Source organism: Odocoileus virginianus, chromosome 20, assembly GCF_023699985.2.
Source record: "Odocoileus virginianus isolate 20LAN1187 ecotype Illinois chromosome 20, Ovbor_1.2, whole genome shotgun sequence".
Classification (NCBI taxonomy): domain Eukaryota; kingdom Metazoa; phylum Chordata; class Mammalia; order Artiodactyla; family Cervidae; genus Odocoileus; species Odocoileus virginianus.
Window position 1 is genome coordinate 8,011,542 of NC_069693.1, and position 17,527 is coordinate 8,029,068.

The 17,527-nt window shown below is 50.3% G+C and overlaps 1 protein-coding gene across 1 annotated transcript in view; it reads left to right on the plus strand.

Annotated features, from left to right (window-relative positions):
- Positions 1–17,527, plus strand: part of PRKD2 (protein kinase D2) — a 32,405-nt gene that overhangs the window by 1,456 nt on the left and 13,422 nt on the right. The window contains exons 2-12 of the mRNA XM_070450670.1: positions 1,660–1,798; positions 5,869–6,000; positions 9,972–10,126; positions 10,231–10,453; positions 11,766–11,843; positions 11,921–12,074; positions 13,068–13,185; positions 13,401–13,478; positions 14,948–15,206; positions 16,909–16,961; positions 17,091–17,163. Coding sequence (XP_070306771.1) covers positions 1,660–1,798; positions 5,869–6,000; positions 9,972–10,126; positions 10,231–10,453; positions 11,766–11,843; positions 11,921–12,074; positions 13,068–13,185; positions 13,401–13,478; positions 14,948–15,206; positions 16,909–16,961; positions 17,091–17,163 — 1,462 coding nt within the window. The remainder of the gene's footprint in view (positions 1–1,659; positions 1,799–5,868; positions 6,001–9,971; positions 10,127–10,230; positions 10,454–11,765; positions 11,844–11,920; positions 12,075–13,067; positions 13,186–13,400; positions 13,479–14,947; positions 15,207–16,908; positions 16,962–17,090; positions 17,164–17,527) is intronic.

A 17,527-nucleotide genomic window follows, 5' to 3' on the forward strand; every position in this document is an offset into this window, starting at 1 on the left:
GCAGGCGCGCCTCTTCGAAATCCCCAGAGGTTCTGAGGTCTCTGTCCCCGCTCCTGATCGGTGTCCCCACCCTTCAGCTCTGAGGCTGGCCTGTCAACACGAGCCTTCCCCACTCCATCCCACTCTTTGCTTTGGACATCACGGTCACTGGGGTTGGGGCCTGGGGAATCTTGTCAAGGGGAAAATCAGGTGGGACACAATGCTTGAATTCGAGAACGCTAGAAGTTAGAATAGTGGGCTACTCTACTGTTGGAATTTTGAACTTTAAAAATGTTAGAATTCTACATTGTTGGAATATGCAACTGCTAGGTAACTGACTCCTCTGGTATTGAAGTGTTCAAACATTAGACCCCGAGGTGGTTGAAATACTAGAACATTAAAATGTTGGAATATTCGATTCCCTTGTTGTTAGAATCCTAGAGCATTAAAATGTAGAATTTTGGTATGCTGGGTTGTTGAAATCCTTTTAGGCTAAGATATTCAAATATTAGAATTCTAGTTTGGCAGATCCCTATAACATTAAAATATTAGGCTACTGCTAATCTAGGTAGTTAAAAGTCTAAACCTTATAATAATTCGTTGGAATCTAGAAATGAATCCTATCATAGGCGCATGCTGGAATCCCCAAATATTCAAATTCTAGAATCTTCTTAGACTCCTGGGAATGGATTCTCTGGGCTTCAGAGAAAACACGAGGAACCTGGCCAACTCTCCCATTTTACAGACAAGGAAACTTAGAGAAAGCCCCCAGGGGCAGTCAGGACTTGGAGTCCTGGCACCTGGGGACCCTCTCCCAGCAGCAAGAACAGATGAGTTTCCTTTGCCACCAACCCCCTTCCCCTCAACCAGCTCCCACACCCAACTCAGCCTGCTCCTTGGGGAGTCAGGCTGAGGGGAGAGCAGTTGTTCCCTAGGTGAGATTCTTTATCTGCTCAAGTCCTCAGCCTACCCCCTCAGTCCTCACCCCAGTTTTCTTTTCTGCCCTCCCTGTCCAGGTGTAGTAGGGCCCCTTTCCTTCCTTCCAGCAGCTCCACCTGGGTGGTTTCACTTTCTGTTCTACAGGTTTCATTTCCTGCCCCCACCTCCCTAAGCTGGGAACCGGGGCACCTGGGTCCTTGGGGCTTTGGGTGGGGGCACCCTGCCTATCTCCAACTCCTTGGAGCCCTAGACTTTCTGCACCACCCCCCCACGCCACCCCACCACCCCCAACCAGGAGTCTTAAATCTCCTCCTTCCAGATTGCCCAGCCCCAGTGCTGGGCGTGGAGCCAGGTAACAAGGACAATAGATTCAGGAAGGAAACTGGTAGTTGGGGGACAAGGAGGGGGGAAGTGGGGGGCTGCGGGAGCAGGAGGTGGTGTGGAGAGAAGGGAAGGGGTGCTCACTCAGCCCTGCCCCTCTCACTTCCAGAAGATTTAGATCCCCGAGATCCCAGAGCCAGTCTCCCTCCCCACCTCTGGCAGGCGGCTCTCCCTCAGCACACCTGGGTCTCTGGCACCCTGCCCGGCTCAGCTCTAGCTGGGTTTGGGAGGGTACAGGCAGGAAGCAAGGGGTTGTGGGGTCTCTTGAGTTTCCGGGGGAAACAGCCGGCCCTGCCCTGGGAAGGTTCCAGACCGCTGCTCTGAGCTTTTCCATCACCACGTCCCTCTCCCGCCCCTCAGTTCCCCGAGTGTGGCTTCTACGGCCTTTACGACAAGATCCTGCTCTTCAAACATGACCCCACGTCGGCCAACCTCCTGCAGTTGGTTCGCTCCGCCGGAGACATCCAGGAGGGCGACCTGGTGGAGGTGGTACTGTCGGGTGAGAGGCCGAGGCCCGCCTAGGGGCGGAGCCTCGAGCGGGGGGCGGGACATCGGTAGGAGGCGGGGCGGGGTAGGCCCAGACACTCAGTTCTTCAAGTTAGGGACCCGCGGTTCTAAGCGATGGCTGCAAATTAGGAGACCCGCAGGAGCTCTTAAAAACTCCTGCTTCCCGGAATGGGTAGATGTGGTCCCTGCACACCGTGGAATTCGCCACGCACTGAACGTAAATGAGCCAGAGCAACCCGGATGGATCTCACACACCTTGCTTAAGGGACAGAAGCTAAGCTAGGCATTGAATCATGGCATTTACGAAGCACAAAGACATTTACGCTATTTTGGCAGAAGCCAGGAGAGTGGGTGCCTCTGAGGAAGCTGCAGTGGGCGGGGTGGGGGGGGGGCGGTCTCAGTGGTTGAAACTTCCATTTATCCATCAGGATGCTGGTGACACGGCGTAAACAGTTTGACGTTTCATCGAGCTATGCGTTTCTGATTTGTCCCTTTCTAGACCTACGCGTCACCTTGATATAAAGTTCAAAATGTTTTGCTGTCTGTGTCTCCTCTCGATGACATGCTTAATTCAGATTCTGCAGCGGGAGATGAAACCCGGGCACCTGGATTTTCAGCCAGAATCGAGCCCACCCACTGGCCATTCCCATTTGAAAGATGTGCAAGCTCTCAGCACTTAGAGGAATCTTTAGCCCTTGGTTCTTTCAGAAAGGCTGAGGTGGGTGGGAGGTACCTTCCTTACTCAGGTTGTGTGTCCTCCTTTGCCCCCAACCCCACCCTGAATGCTCCAATGCTCAGTAAAATTTGCTGGATGGATGGATGACAATTAGAAGTTTGGATTTACCTCCCTCCTAGAGTCTCACAACCCTTGGATGTTTATCTTCATCTTGGTCTCCCCCTAAACCCTAGTCTTGTTCATGTAGCTATCTTCCTGATGCTTTTACCGGGTGCCTCCAGGTACCTCAGATATAGCCTGTCCAAGACAGAAATCTTGATTTTGCCTTCTTTTTTTTTTTTTTTGTCACACCGCTGGGCATATGGGATCTTAGTTCCCCCACCAAGGATTGGACCTATGCCCTCTGCAGTGGAAGTGCAGTGTCTTAACCACTGGACCACCAGGGAAGTCCCCCGCCCTTCTAACCCTTCTCTTCCCACTATCTTCTCCAGCTTGGTGAAGGATATCACCATTCACCCAGGTGCTCAAGCCCCAAACCTTGGGTCACCCCTGACTCTTCTTTTTCTCGTACCCCTTTACTTGGTCCATCATCGGACCTACTGATCTCAGCCTTAGTTTACATCCTGAAGCTATTTCTTATTCTCTCCATGGATCCAAGCCGCCATCACCTCATGCCTAGATTACTGCAGTAACACCTAAGTCAGCTCATGACATTCCACCATTCAGAATCCACCCATGGCTCCCCAGTACCCTTGGAAGAAAAAAATGCAAACTCCTCAATGTGGTCTCAAGGCTGTGCATGACCTGGCCCCTGCCAATTCCCTGAATCCATCCCTTAACACTGTCCTTCTTACTTTCTTTGGTCCAACCATCTTGTCTGCCTTCTGTCCCTTGAAGAAACCAAGCTCCCTCCCACCTCAGGACCTTTGCACTTGCTTTTTTGTTTCTGGTTTTGGCTTTTGATGTTTTTGTTTTTTAACATATCTTTACCTATTTGGCTGTGCCAGGTCTTAGTTTTGGCTTGTGGGATCTAGTTCCCTGACCAGGGATCAAACCTGGGCCTCCTGCATTGGGAGTGCAGAATCTTAGCCACTGAATCACCAGGAAGTCCCTATTCTTTCCTTTTTTAGTGTTTCTTGTCTCTTTCCTCAAAAGAATGTCAGCTCTCTGAGAGTGGGGTGAAAAATCTCTCTTGTTCAGAGCTTTATCCTGAGTGTGTAAACAGTGCTTGGCACATAGAACACAGTTCCCTTTCCATTGCATAATATAAGAAAAGTAACTTAATGATAGACAAAAAAATGGGTGGGGGTAGGGAGCCCAACAAGATTTAGTCCAAAAAAAAACTTTTAAAATAATAGTTAACATATTATTGAGCATTTTCTCTGTGTCAGGTACTATTTTAAGAGTTTTCCAGGACTTCCCTGGCAGTCCAGTTGTTAGGACTCCAAGCTCACTGCCAAGAGCCCAGGTTTAATCCCTGGTCTGGGAATTAAAATCCCATCAGCAATGTGGTAAGGTGCAAACAAAACAAAACAAATAGAGCTTTCCATATATTCATTTAACCCATTAAAAAGAACTGTAAGCAGATACTATTAAGATACTGGGCACGGAGACGTCCCTGGTGGTCCAGTGGCCAAGACTCTGTGCTCCCAATGCCGGGGGCCCGGGTTCAATCTCTGCTTGGGGAACTAGATCCCATATCCCACAGCTAAGATCCAGTGCAGCCAAATAAATAAAATACTTTTAAAAAAAAAAAAGAAAGAAAGATACTGGTCCTGTTCTTTGCTAGATTTCTGCATGGCCCAGACCCTTACCTTTTTCAGGCCTATATCTTCATGTCATCTCCTCAAGAAAGCCTTCCTTGACTACCTATTTTATTTTGGCCGTGTAGCACAGCTTTTGAGGATCTTAGTTCCCCAACCAAGGATTGATCCCCAGCCCCAGGCAGTGAAAGCACCAAGTCCTAACCACTGGACCACCAGGGACTTCCCCTGACCACCTATTTAAAATGGTACCTCTTGCATCTTCCCTATCTAACCTCTTTGCTTAATTTTTCTCCCAAGCATTTACTGACTTCTCAGTTAGTGTATATTTTATTGCTTAAAAATTTCAGAAGCCTTATGTATACTGGGTCAGGAAGATCCCCTGGAGAAGGGAATGGCAACCCACTCTAGTATTCTTGCCTGGAGAATCCCATGGACAGAGGAGCCTAACAGGCTATGGTCCATGGGCTCGCAAAGAGTCGGACACGACTAGCAACTAACACTCTCATGTACAGGGTTAAAAGCATGAACTCTAGAGCCACCCCGGCCTGGATTTGAATTTGCGTTCTGTACCTTGCTAGCCGTGTGACCTTGGGCAGATTGCTTCACCTATCTGTGCTGTAGTCTTTTCATCTAGAAAATAGGCATAATCATGTACCTCAGTGGGCTCTTGAGAAGGCTAAATTTGTTAATATTATAAAGTACTCAGCACAGTGTGGCTCCGTGGCTCAGTGATAGAGAACCTACCTGCCAGTGCAGGAGACACAGGTGTGATCCCTGGATCAAGAAGATCCCCTGGAGAAGGAAATGGCAGCCCACTCTAGTATTCTTGCCTGGGAAATCTCATGGTGGGCTACAGACTCCACAAAAGACTTGGACACAACTTAGCAACTAAACAGCAACAACAACTCAGCACAGGCCTGGCACAGAGTAACTGCTAGATTGGGAGACTGTTAAATGAGAGTATTTATCTTATTTATTTTGTTTGTCAGTCTCCCTTACTAGAGGCCAGGCAGAGATTTTGTCTGTGTTGTTCTATGTAGTGTCCCCAGCCCCTGGAACAATATCCAGAAACTATTTGTTGAATTTCCATTTTACGGATGAGAAAAGTAAGAAACATAGGTATTGCTTTTGTTTTGTCTTTCTCTTTCTCTCTTTTTTTTTTTCACACTTCCCAGATCAAGTAGATCAGAAACTGAGGGTGGGACCCAAGCATTTGTATTTTTTTTTGAGTTAAACATTTTAAAATTGTGATGAAATATACATAACATAAAACTACCATTTTAACCATTTAAAAAGTCCAGTGTTTAGCAGTGTTAATCACATTCACACTGTTATGCAATCAACCTCCAAAACTGCTTTCATATTGCAAAACTGGAACTCTGCACCCATTAAACAACTCCCCATTCCCCCTCCCCTCAGCTCCTGGCATAGGTACATAGGTGTTCTGGCCAGTGGTGGAGCTGGGATTTGAACCCAGGTCGAATGTAGGATGCGAGTAAATGATTGAAGGAGAGATCAAACCTTGCAGCTGGGAGGACTGGCAGAAACCTGGGAACGCGGGGGTTGAAATGGCCACCGCTGGTCGCGGCTCAACCATGCGCCCCTCCCTGCTGCCTGCAGCTTCGGCCACCTTCGAGGACTTCCAAATTCGCCCGCATGCCCTCACCGTTCATTCGTACCGAGCGCCTGCCTTCTGCGACCACTGCGGGGAAATGCTCTTCGGCCTAGTTCGCCAGGGCCTCAAGTGTGATGGTGAGAGACCGAGGGGGCTGGAGGCGGGGCCGAGAGGAAGGGCGTGGGCGTGAGGGCGGGGCCGGGGTGGAGCTCAGGACCTGGAGGTGGGGCCTAAGAGGGGGTGCTCGGAAGGCGAGGTGAGCGCCCGGAGGCAGGGCTTGGGGGAGGAACTGGAGGTGGGGGCAGGAGGCGGGGTCTGGGTGGGGGCGGGGCCTGGGTGGGACTAGGTTTGGGGGTGGGGGATGGGTACTGGGAGGTGGAGCTCCGAGGGAGCCGTAAGAGACAGATGCTTTGGGGGTAGAAAAGGGGTGATGGAGAAGAGAGCGGAACCCGTACCAGTCAGGCACCAATGCGATAAACAGAGCCTGTAGGGAGCATATATTAAAGTATTTTTTTGGAGGGAATTGGCTTCCAGGATTGCGTGCGCTGGCAACACTGAAATCCATGTGGTGGGTCGTCAGGAAGGGCAGGCTGAACTCTCAGGCAAGAGCTGAAACGTCTCTCCACCTGGGAAATCTCAGGTTGCTCTTTAAACCTTTCAACTGACTGAAACCGGCCCACCCAGATTAACTAGGATGAGTCCCTCACGTAAAGTCAGCTGATTGTGGACTTGAATCACATCGCCAAATACTTTCGCAGTAACACGCAGATTAATAACTGGGGATGTGACACATAGAGCTGACCATCAGCGTCCACCCCGTGGCAACTTGGCACTTCCTTCTCCTAGGGCTGTCCTAACAAAAGATCAAGGGCTGGGTGGTGTAAACAATGGAAATTTATTTTCTCTTGGTTCTGGAGGCTGGAAGGTCCAAGATCTGGGTTCTGACAAGATGTGGCTCCTGGCGAGGGCTGTCTTCATAGCTTGACGATGGCCACCATCTCATCGTGTGCTCACATAGCACGTGGGGAGAGGGCGGTTTTTCATGTCTCTTCTTTTTATAAGGATCCCGGTCCCCCTGATCAGGGCCCCATCCTTAGGGCCTCGCTTAAACTTAATTCCTTCCTTAAAGGCCCTATCTCCAAATACAGTCACATTGACGATTAGGGCTTCAATAGATGGATCTGGGGAGAACACAAGCATTCAGTCCATAACAAGCACCCTTACACATATCCTTAAGTCATACTTTAAAAAAAATAAAGGAACACAGTGTGTTCCTTTGAGACAAGTTGTCTTAAGGTTAAGCCCAAGAGTTGGGGTCCACAGGTTCACTGTTTCTGTCTTTGATGCTTCTGATCAAGAACGTTGAGATCACGCCTACCCTGAAGATAAGGGCGGCACTGCACGCTTTAGCTGGGCTCTATACACAGCAAATGAGGACCATCCATTCTAAGATGATGATCTGCACCGCCGTTGCTTATTCAGTGTGACCCACTGTTAGAGGATATTCTCAGATGTCCCATTGTCTAAGGATCTCTGGCTTTGTGGCTGTCAGGTCATATAGAGATCTGAGACCCTGATACCCTATGTTTCAGATGGCCCATGGTACTGGTGAAGACTCTTATCATGCATTCCTAAATATGGGACTTCCTTAGTGGTTCAGCGGTGAAGAATCTGCCTGCAATGCAGGCAGGAAGTGCAGATTGAATCCCCAGGGTCAGAAAGATGCCCTGGAGGAGGAGGGCACGGCAACTCACATCTGTATTCTTGCCTGGAGAATCCCATGGACAGAGGAGCCTGGAGAGTCACAGTCTGCGTGTGTGCATGAATGCTAAGTCGCTTCAGTCATGTCCAACTCTCTGCGACCCCATGGACCGTAGCCTGCCAGGCTCCTCTATCCATGGGATTCTCCAGGCAAGAATACTGGAGTGGGTTGCCATGCCCTTCTCCAGGGGATCTTCCCGATTCAGGAATCAAACCCAGGCCTCCTGTGGCTCCTGCATTGCAGGCAGATTCTTTACCACTAAGCCACCAGGGAAGCCCGGGCTATAGTCTATGGGGTCGCAAAAAGTCGCACATGACTGAAGCTACTGAGCAGCAACAGCAGCCCTAAATATGCTTGTGGAGGACTTCCCTGGTGGGCCAGTGGTTAAGACCCACTCTTCCACTGCAGGGGACACAGCTTCGACCCCTGGTTGGGGAACTAAGATCCTGCATGCTGCATGGCCAAAAACAACAAAAAACAAAGCATAATTAAATACACTCATGGCATTATTTAAGGGCTCTAAAGATAACAGCTGTATTAGGCCTGCAAAAACCAATTTAGTGCATTCAAAGCTGCTATCAATATTGCCATCGTCTACACGTTGTATCCAACTCTTGATGTCTTGGTTTGCATAACCTTCATTATGGCATATCCCTGGTGTCATTAAGTTCTAATGGCCACTCTCTGAGTGGACTTCATTGGCCCGGCGTCACAGATGATAGTCCAAGTACACGTGGTTCCAGAAGAGGCCCAAATGCCTGTCCTTAATGCCAGTGACAACCTTCCTACAGGAGATTGACTCCACTTTAGTATTCGTGCTAGGAGTCAAAGATGAGATTCTGAAATTCTGTGAAGCATGTGAGTGATTAAAGACTGAAACTGAGACATGGTTCCTGTGTGCGATTTGCCAGCCTGGATCTCCTGGCAGTGCCAACAGTGGCCCTGAAGCTTACATCTGCAGTTGTGACATCATGCATTCGAGACTGCCTAGGAGGAGGAATTACTGAGCAGGAAAGTCTGTAACAGGCAGGCTGCCAGAAGGCAGGTTTCATGAGGTGTTCCAAAAGAAGTTTCCAAAGGATGGAGGAACATTTTTTTTTTTTTTTTTAGTATTTAATTTGTTTGACTGTGCTGGGTTTTAGTTGCAGCATTCCAACTGTTAGTTGGAGCATGTGGGATCTATTTCCCTGACCAGGAATTGAACCCAGGCCCCTTGCATTGGAAAGCATGGAGTCTTAGCCAAGGGAGTCCCTGAAGGAAGATTCTTTGCTCCAGAGGGCAGTCCTGGAGTCATCTGGAATTATCAGAGGTGTATGGAGAAGCGTTCAGGAAGTCCAGTAGGAAATGACAAGCTGAGCCTGACTCTATCATGGTCAAGGATTAAAAATAGAAAAGAAAGAACAAAGGCACACTTCCACCTCATATGATACAACCATCCGGAGTGGGACTGAAAATGTGCTCTTTCCCCAGAAGGCAAAGTCCTCATGTGATAGTCCCTATTCTCCTTTGATATCCTGTAACTGAGATATCGGGACTCACCAGGTGGCTCAGTGGCAAAGAATCTGCCTGCCAGTGAAGGAGACGCAGGTTTGATCCCTGGTTCGGGTAGATCCCCTGGAGAAGGAAATGACAACCCACTCCAGTATTCTTGCCTGGAGAATACCACGGACAGAGGAGCCTGGAGGTGCTACAGTCCATGGGGTGGTAAAAGAGTCAGACACGACTTAGCAACTGAACAACAACAACTTACATACCATGATATAAAGCTAGTTATTATTAATATCTTATGTTAGAGGATAACGGGGTAGAGGAGGGAAGAAGAAAATATTTGGTATCCGCACGTATTCATAGCAAAGTAAGGAAGAAATTGTCCTGACTGTGACAATCCTCGGGGCTGCAACTAGCCACGTGGCTGTGGCTTCTTTGTCTTCCTTCTCCACTGCCTGGTCCATATTTCCCTCGCCCTCAGCCAACACCTCACCTGCCCAGGGTGGTGGCCCAAACCTTTCTTTCTTTATTTCTTTTCTGGCTGCCCCACGCATCTTGGAGCTTATTGTTCCAACCAGGGATTGCACCGGTATCCTCAAGAGCGAAAGCGCAGAGTCCTAACCACAGGACTGCCAGGGAATTCCCCAGACCTTTATTCCTGCAGTCTCTCAGCCCTTAGCAGTTCTGCCTGAAATGGGTTTTGTAGTTTTCCGTTGAAGTTAATTACACTAGGAAGAGGTATCTCGAGGGATCTGCTCTATTCCAGAGCTTCAGAAAAGGAGGAGGAAGGGGTGAGCGGAGCTTTAGAGCCTGGACCCGGTAGAGGCTCTGAATCTGACCGTCTGGCGCCCCCAACAGGCTGCGGACTGAATTACCACAAGCGCTGCGCCTTCAGCATCCCCAACAACTGCAGCGGGGCGCGCAAGCGACGCCTGTCGTCCACGTCTCTGGCCAGCGGCCACTCGGTGCGCCTGGGCACCTCTGAGTCCCTGCTCAGCATGACTGATGAGCTGGTGAGCGGCTGGGGGAATGGAGAGGGCGAGTGGCTGGAGGCTGAGGGGGATCCGGTGTGGGGGCAACTCACTGGAGTGTCCCTTCCACTCTTGACGTCTGATAGAGCCGTAGTACCACCGAGCTCATCCCTCGCCGCCCTCCCTCGTCCTCCTCTTCATCTTCTGCCTCGTCCTACACCGGTCGCCCCATCGAGCTGGATAAGATGCTGCTGTCCAAGGTCAAGGTGCCGCACACCTTCCTCATCCACAGCTACACACGCCCCACCGTCTGCCAGGCTTGCAAGAAACTCCTCAAGGGCCTCTTTCGCCAGGGCCTGCAGTGCAAAGGTCAGCGAGGGCCCCGGGGTGCGGGGGGGGGGGGGGCGGGGGGGGGCGGGGCAAAGTCAGAATCCGCCCCCCCCCCCCCCCCCCCCCAACGCACACACACGATCTTAACAGGCTTAGGATCTCAGCTGGGCTTGTGGCTGCAAACAAGAGCCTCTGGCCTGTTCTTTAGAAGCACAGGGTCTCAGAGGGGAGTGCCCTGAATCCTGGTGTTCTAGAACGTTTGGAATTCTGGAATCCTAGAACCTCAGTCCTTAGAAACTTGTAATCCTAGCGCCTGAGAAATCTATATTCATATGACTCTTAGCATGGAATTCTAAAACCACAAAGCTTGAGAATTCTCAAATCAGAGAAATGTAGAAACATAAGTTTCAAGACTTCTGGATCATAGGATTCAACAGAATGAATCACAGAACCTTAGACTCAGAAATATTAAAACTCTCAAATTATAGATTCTCAGGTGTTCATTGTTTGTTTCATACCTTATTCAAGACTCCACATTGTACTTAATTGCATTGAGCAACTACAGCTGCATGCAACAAATTCGGGTAAATTATCTTTTCATACCTATTCTATGACAAATATTTTCTATGTCCTTGTTATAGTTTCTTAGATACACCCATCATTTAAAAGTGTGCATTTAATTTCCAAATACATGGGATTTTTAAAGTAAAAAAAAAAAAGATTCTCAGAATGTTAGAACTTTAAAACTATAGGAAGTGAGAATGATAGAAACCTAGAAACAACATATTTGAGTCTGAAAAGTCTAGAACCATATAGCCTTGGAGGCATCACATTCTAGAGTCCTAGAAATCTAGGATCCCAGAACTTTGAATGATCAAATTCTGGAATACCAGAAGTCTAGATCTATAAAAATTTAGAGCCATACAATTCTAGGATTCAGAACAAGCAAATTCTAGAATCTTAGATGTTTAGAGCTAAAGAACTATAGAAACATTAAGTTCTACATTCCTGGATGTACAGAATCCTGAAAATTTTGACACTATCAGATTCTAGAGGCTTAGAGTCTAGAATCGTAGAACTGTAGAGTCACTAAATTTAGACTCTGTGAGTCCTACGACTGTCAAGCCATGGCCACTTCATCTGGCCCTCTTCCATTTAATCAAGCCACTCCATACTTGAGGACTTTGACTCAAAGGCAGGATGACCAGAGTAGGATCAGTTAGCTTTCCTGCTCCCCAAAGCAAGAACAGACTCTTTTGAGACTGGGGGCTAGGCATCAAGGGTCGACCCTTAGAGGTGACCTCTCTTCTCCCCCTCTCCCTCTCCACATTCCTTGTCCTCCTACCACCAGATTGCAAGTTCAACTGTCACAAACGCTGCGCCACCCGCGTCCCTAACGACTGTCTGGGGGAGGCACTCATCAATGGAGGTAAGAAGCTAGGGGTGCTGAGTGGGAAAAGGCGACAGGACTGGGTGGAGACCCCTCTGATTCCCCTGTCCCCCCAGATGTGCCCATGGAGGAGGCCACTGATTTCAGCGAGGCTGACAAGAGCTCCCTCACGGATGAGCCAGATGACTCAGGTTTCATCCCTGGCTCCCACTCGGAAAATGCTCTCCATGCCAGCGAGGAGGAGGAAGGAGAGGGGGGCAAATCTGAGAGGTACCCAAGGCCCCATCCAGCGAAGGCTCCTTCCCCATCCCTACCGTGGGTTGATTTCACCCTGTACTTTTACATTTCCCAGTTTCCTGAGACCTGTTGCAGAAGTAGCAAGCAACCTGGAGTGGCTGGAGCAGGGAGAATGAGGGGAAGAGGATGGGAAGTGAGGCTGGGGTGGAGGTGGGGCAGTATTCAGATCACAGTGGTCACCCCGAGTCTCCTCCTAGTGCCACCGGCCCTGGCCGCTTGGAACCTCAGAATCCCTTTCTCCCAGGTCTTTCCAGGTCTTTCCTAGCATTAACAGAGTGATAAGCTATCAGAGTTGGACCTTGAAGCACTTGAGAAGAGAGGGCTATTGGGAGAGGCAGCCTATTTCACAGATGAGGAAATTGAATCTCAGAGAGGCAAAGAGAAGTGGCCACAGGCAGTCCAGTCCAGGTTCTCGCACAGGGATCAAGAAATTGTTCTCAAAAAAAAAAAAAAAAAAGAGAGAGAGAGAGAGAGATTGTTGGCTCTGGAGTTGCACAAGTCACTTAATTTTTCTCTGCCTTCATTTCCTCACTGTAATAATAGTGTGTGCACAGTGGCACAGAGAGGTTGAGTCACTTGCTCGGTATCACACAACTGGCTCCACAATCAGTGGGTTCAGTACTAATTACCACTTATTGGGGGCCCACCATGTGCCAAACACTCTGCTAAGCTCCTAAGAAGGGCTTCACTTCTCGCAACAACCCCTTTGGGTGGAGAAACTGAGGCACGAAGAGATTAGTTCTCGCCAGGCAGCCTGACTTTGGAAACCAGCCTCTTAATGTGGGTCTCTCAAGAGTCGCCTTCCTCATTATGGTAAATCTGGAAACACAGGCAAAAAAGTGTGGCCGAAATCGCCCTAGCCACCCAGAGATTGACTCCCACTTCCGCACCCCTCCCCCCTGCTGTAGCCCCAGGCACTGTGGTTATTTTCTGCTTGTAACCTCTCCTTCTCTCCCCGACTCTCAGCTCCCTGGGGTACATCCCCCTAATGAGGGTGGTGCAGTCAGTGCGACACACAACGCGGAAATCCAGCACGACGCTTCGAGAGGGCTGGGTGGTTCATTACAGCAACAAGGATACACTGGTGAGTGGGTGGGCGGGGTGGGGTGGGGCAGGTAGGTGGGGCTAGAGTTGGAGGAGGTGGGGCTTGAGGGGCGGGGCGGGATTTGGGGGCGGGACTAAGGCACGGTCTGGTGAGGCGGGGCTAGAATTAGGGGCGGGATTTGGCTGGGATTAGCGTCGGAGCTGCAGTAGTATGCAGGCGGGCGACCTTACCCTCTCAAGCACCTCTCTCAACAGAGGAAGCGGCACTACTGGCGCCTGGACTGCAAGTGCATCACGCTCTTCCAGAACAACACGACCAACAGATACTACAAGGTGGGCCTTCTGGCTCCCAGGTCCCCCAGCCCTCTCCTCTTTGTCCGCTATATTCTCCCTTCCTCTCTCAGTTGCTTCAGCCAAACGCCTGCGACTCACACCCTCTGTCCAACCCCTGCTTGTGCGCTCCCGTCCCATCAGCAAGTGTCGCCCACGTGGACGCCGTGCCCTGAGTTTGATTTCGGCTCCATCACTTTTCAGCTGGGGGACCCAGGCAAGTTACCTCACCTCTCTGCACCCTGCGCCTCTCACCTGTAAAGGGCGACCAAGAATAGTCCTTGCCGCAAGGCTGTGCCAGAATTCAAAGAGATAATCTATGTGGAGCAATTCGTTTAGGACCAGGCGTATTTAAGCTCCATTAAACTCCCAGTAATTTTAAGTGTGTTATCATTATTACATTATAGTTAATTTATTGAATTCATTCTTTGTATTCATTCATCAGTGCCTCCCATGCCAGTCCTGGGTTCCAGCAAGTCTCCTCCCAGGTCCTCGCTTCTGTCCTTGCCCTCACTGTCTTTTTCTACTTAGCTGTCACAGGAGTCCATTAAAACCATTACAACCTCCCAGTGGCTCCCACTGCCCATGTAATAAAACCCAGACACCTCACTGTTTACCCGCTCTGGACGATCCTAACCCATCCCATGGCTGCTTTCTTCTCATCCTTCCCATTTTCCTCAAGCCATGTTATCTAAAATTCCATCCCTGCTGCAACGTCTCCATCTTCTGGTTTGTTTGGTTTGGCCATGCGGCATGTGGGATCATCCCTGACCAGGGATCAAACCTGTGCCCCCTGCATTGGGAGCTCGGAGTCCTAACCACTGGACCCCCAGTAAAGTCCTGGCTCCTGGCTTTATGGGTTTCATAAGTCTCTCTTTCTCATTCTTTCCTTCTTTTCTTCCTCCCTTCCTTTGTCTTTCAACACTTCCCAAAGCATATTCTTCTTCCTCTCCATAGACCCTCCACCTTTTCTCCTCCCAGGGTCCCCTCTGCCCTCTGCCTTGTCTCCTCTCTCAGTCCCATCCTCTCTCATTCACCTTCCACACAAAGTCAGAGAGAAATGCTCCCTGCCTTGCGCTAAACCCTTCCATGGTTCCCCAGGGCGCTGGAGACAAAGCTCAGGCTCCTGCCTGTGGCCCATGAGGCCCTGCAGAGCTGGCCCTAGCCTGATCTCCCTTTTTTATTCATCAAACCCGGCATACCTACTTTGTGCCAGGCACCATCCATGTAATGGGGATATGGCATGTCCCTTGAACACAAGCCTTTTCTACCTCAGGATCTTTGCACATGCTTTCCCCCCAACATTCCTCCACCAGCTGGCCTCTTCTTACCTTTCTGAGCTCTGCTTCCATGTAAATTCCACCAGGAGGGCTTTCCTGACCACTCCATGCAAAAATGTGTGCTCATCTGAGTAAGTAGAGAGTGCTGGGGTCTGCCCAGAGCCCTCACACATACTATCTCTGTCCTGTCAGGAAATTCCACTGTCTGAAATCCTCACCGTGGAGCCGGCCCAGAACTTCAGCCTCGTGCCACCAGGCACCAACCCACACTGCTTCGAGATTGTCACTGCCAATGCCACCTACTTTGTGGGAGAAACCCCTGGTGGGGCCCCAGGCGGGCCTAGCGGTCAGGGGGCTGAGACTGCCCGGGGCTGGGAAACGGCCATCCGCCAGGCCTTGATGCCTGTCATCCTCCAGGACGCACCCAGTGCCCCCGGCCACGCACCCCACAGTAAGGGCCCCACTCCAGATCCCTGGGAAGAGGGGTCCAGAGGGCTTGGGTGGGGCCCTGGAGAAGGGAAGAGCCAGGGAAGGGCAGAGAGGAGAATGTGGCTTCTGGACTCAGCAGAAATCAATCTAAATCATTAAGAGCTCATGTGTAGCTTTGGGCATGTCACTTCCCCTTTCTGAGTCTTGTCCCGGGGCAAGTAATGACTCCTTCAAATTGTGAGTTCAGACTTTTTAATTCATGCTCCTTTGTGCCTGTCCTGTGTCAGACAGTGCTGTGGGCCCAGCTGTGACCAAAACAGCCCAGGACCCGCTCTTCTGGGACTCACAGTCCCAGAAGGAAGACAGACCTGTGCCCAGACAGGCTTACAGCTGGCAGGGCTGGGACAGGGGAGCCAGAGGGCTGTGGGAGCTCAGAGGAGGTGACTAACCCAGCCTGAGTGTCCAGGAGGGCTTCCTGGAGGACACAACATCCAGGCTAAGACCTGGAGGTTAAGGAGGGGTGAAATGAAGAGAAAGGAAATGGGAAATCGTTTCAGGCAGAGGCAAAGGATGATCAGAGCCCTGGGTTACTATGTTATGGAGCTCATAGTCCAGGGTGACTGACAGACATTCATCAGATCTTCCTGGGTGAATGACAAGTGGGATGTAAAACGTGTGCTAGAGGAATCTGATGTGGTCCCAGGGTAACATGTGAGCTGAGACTGGGCGACAAGGAGGATTTAGCTAAGTGCAGAGTGAGGGAAAGCGCATTCCTGGCAGAGGCAAGAGCAAGTGCCGAGGACCGGAGATAGGAGAGACTTTGCCCTATAGGAGGCCTGGCAAGGAAGCCTGAATGTCAGGAATGCACAACAGCAAGGGAGAGGATGAAGTCAAAGAGGCAGAGGGGCCAGATACTTCCTGTTATGCTATTTAAGGGACTTGGCCTTTCCCCTCAGGACACTGGGGAGCCATAGCAGAATTTTTTTAAATTAAAAAAATATTTATTTATTTGGCTGTGCCAGGTCTTAGCTGCAGTGCATGAGAGCTTTAGTTGGGGCATGGGAATTCTTAGTTGCAGCCTGTGGGATCTAGTTCCCTGACCAGGGATTGAACCCAGCCCCCTGCATTGGGAGTGTGGAGTCTTAGCTACTGGACCACCAGGGAAGTCCCCATGGCAGGGTTTTGAGCAGGGGAAGGACAGAGTTAGTCTTATGCTTTGGCAAGATCCCCCTGGCTTCCCTTTGGAGGAAGAACAGGAGAGATGGAGACAGGACAGGGAGACCAGGGAGGAGGCTAAGGAGCAAGGGCCAAATATTCCTCAGGGAGGGGACAGATGTTCAAATGGCAGAAGGATCAGGACTTTGGAAATGTCTGGCCCTGGTTGGGTCAGTAGTGGGGCAAATTCAGGGGAAGAAGCCTGAGTCAATTTCCCACTGAGCCCCAGTTTCCTCCTCAGTAAAATGGGATCATCACGCCTCCCTTGGTGCTGAGATGACAGAATGCAATGCTCGGTGAACTGCGTCATGACAACATATTTTGAGCTCCTCTCATTTCCTCCTCTCATTGGCCCTAGAAGGGAGGCCCTTTTATCATTCCTATTCTTTGGGATGAGAAAACTGAGGTTCTTAGTGAACGAGTCTAGTCTAACTACTGGCTCCAGAGGGTGGAGTTATGGGTGATCTTGAGCCTGGGGTCTTCTCACGTCCGCCTTCTCCTCTCCCCAGGACAAGCTTCTCTGAGCATCTCTGTGTCTAACAGCCAGATTCAAGAGAATGTGGTAAGACCCCACCCGCACCCGGCAGCCCCAAGGATGTGCCCCCCTTCAAACAACCCCCAGCTCTCCCAGCCTCCTTGACCACCCCCTATCTTTATGTGCCCCTCTGACTCTCCCCTCCCCACCCTGCAGGACATCGCCACTGTCTACCAGATCTTCCCTGACGAGGTGCTGGGCTCTGGCCAGTTTGGAGTGGTCTATGGCGGTAAGGATATTTCAAGAGCCGACCTAGAAAGGCGTCTTGGGGGTTTCTGGGCTCCAGACCTCCCCTTCTGCTTGGCCACATGCTCACCTCCTTTTCTAGTTGATTAAGAAAGCTGGATCCTGGGGGCAGATGGTTGCAGGCTCACGTTTTCTCACTCGGAAAGGCCGGTGACTCTCTCCGTTATTAATAGGGAAGGTAAACTCTGCACTGATTGGCCACAGAGCTAGATGCTGGATTCTGATTGGTTACAAATCTAGCTTCTTATGTTATAGTGCCTCAGAGATCTTACTTTACCTTCCTTCATTCTACCTTTATTCCTAGGGTCACCCACCCTTGACATCGCTCCCGGGGGCCCCTCAGAGCC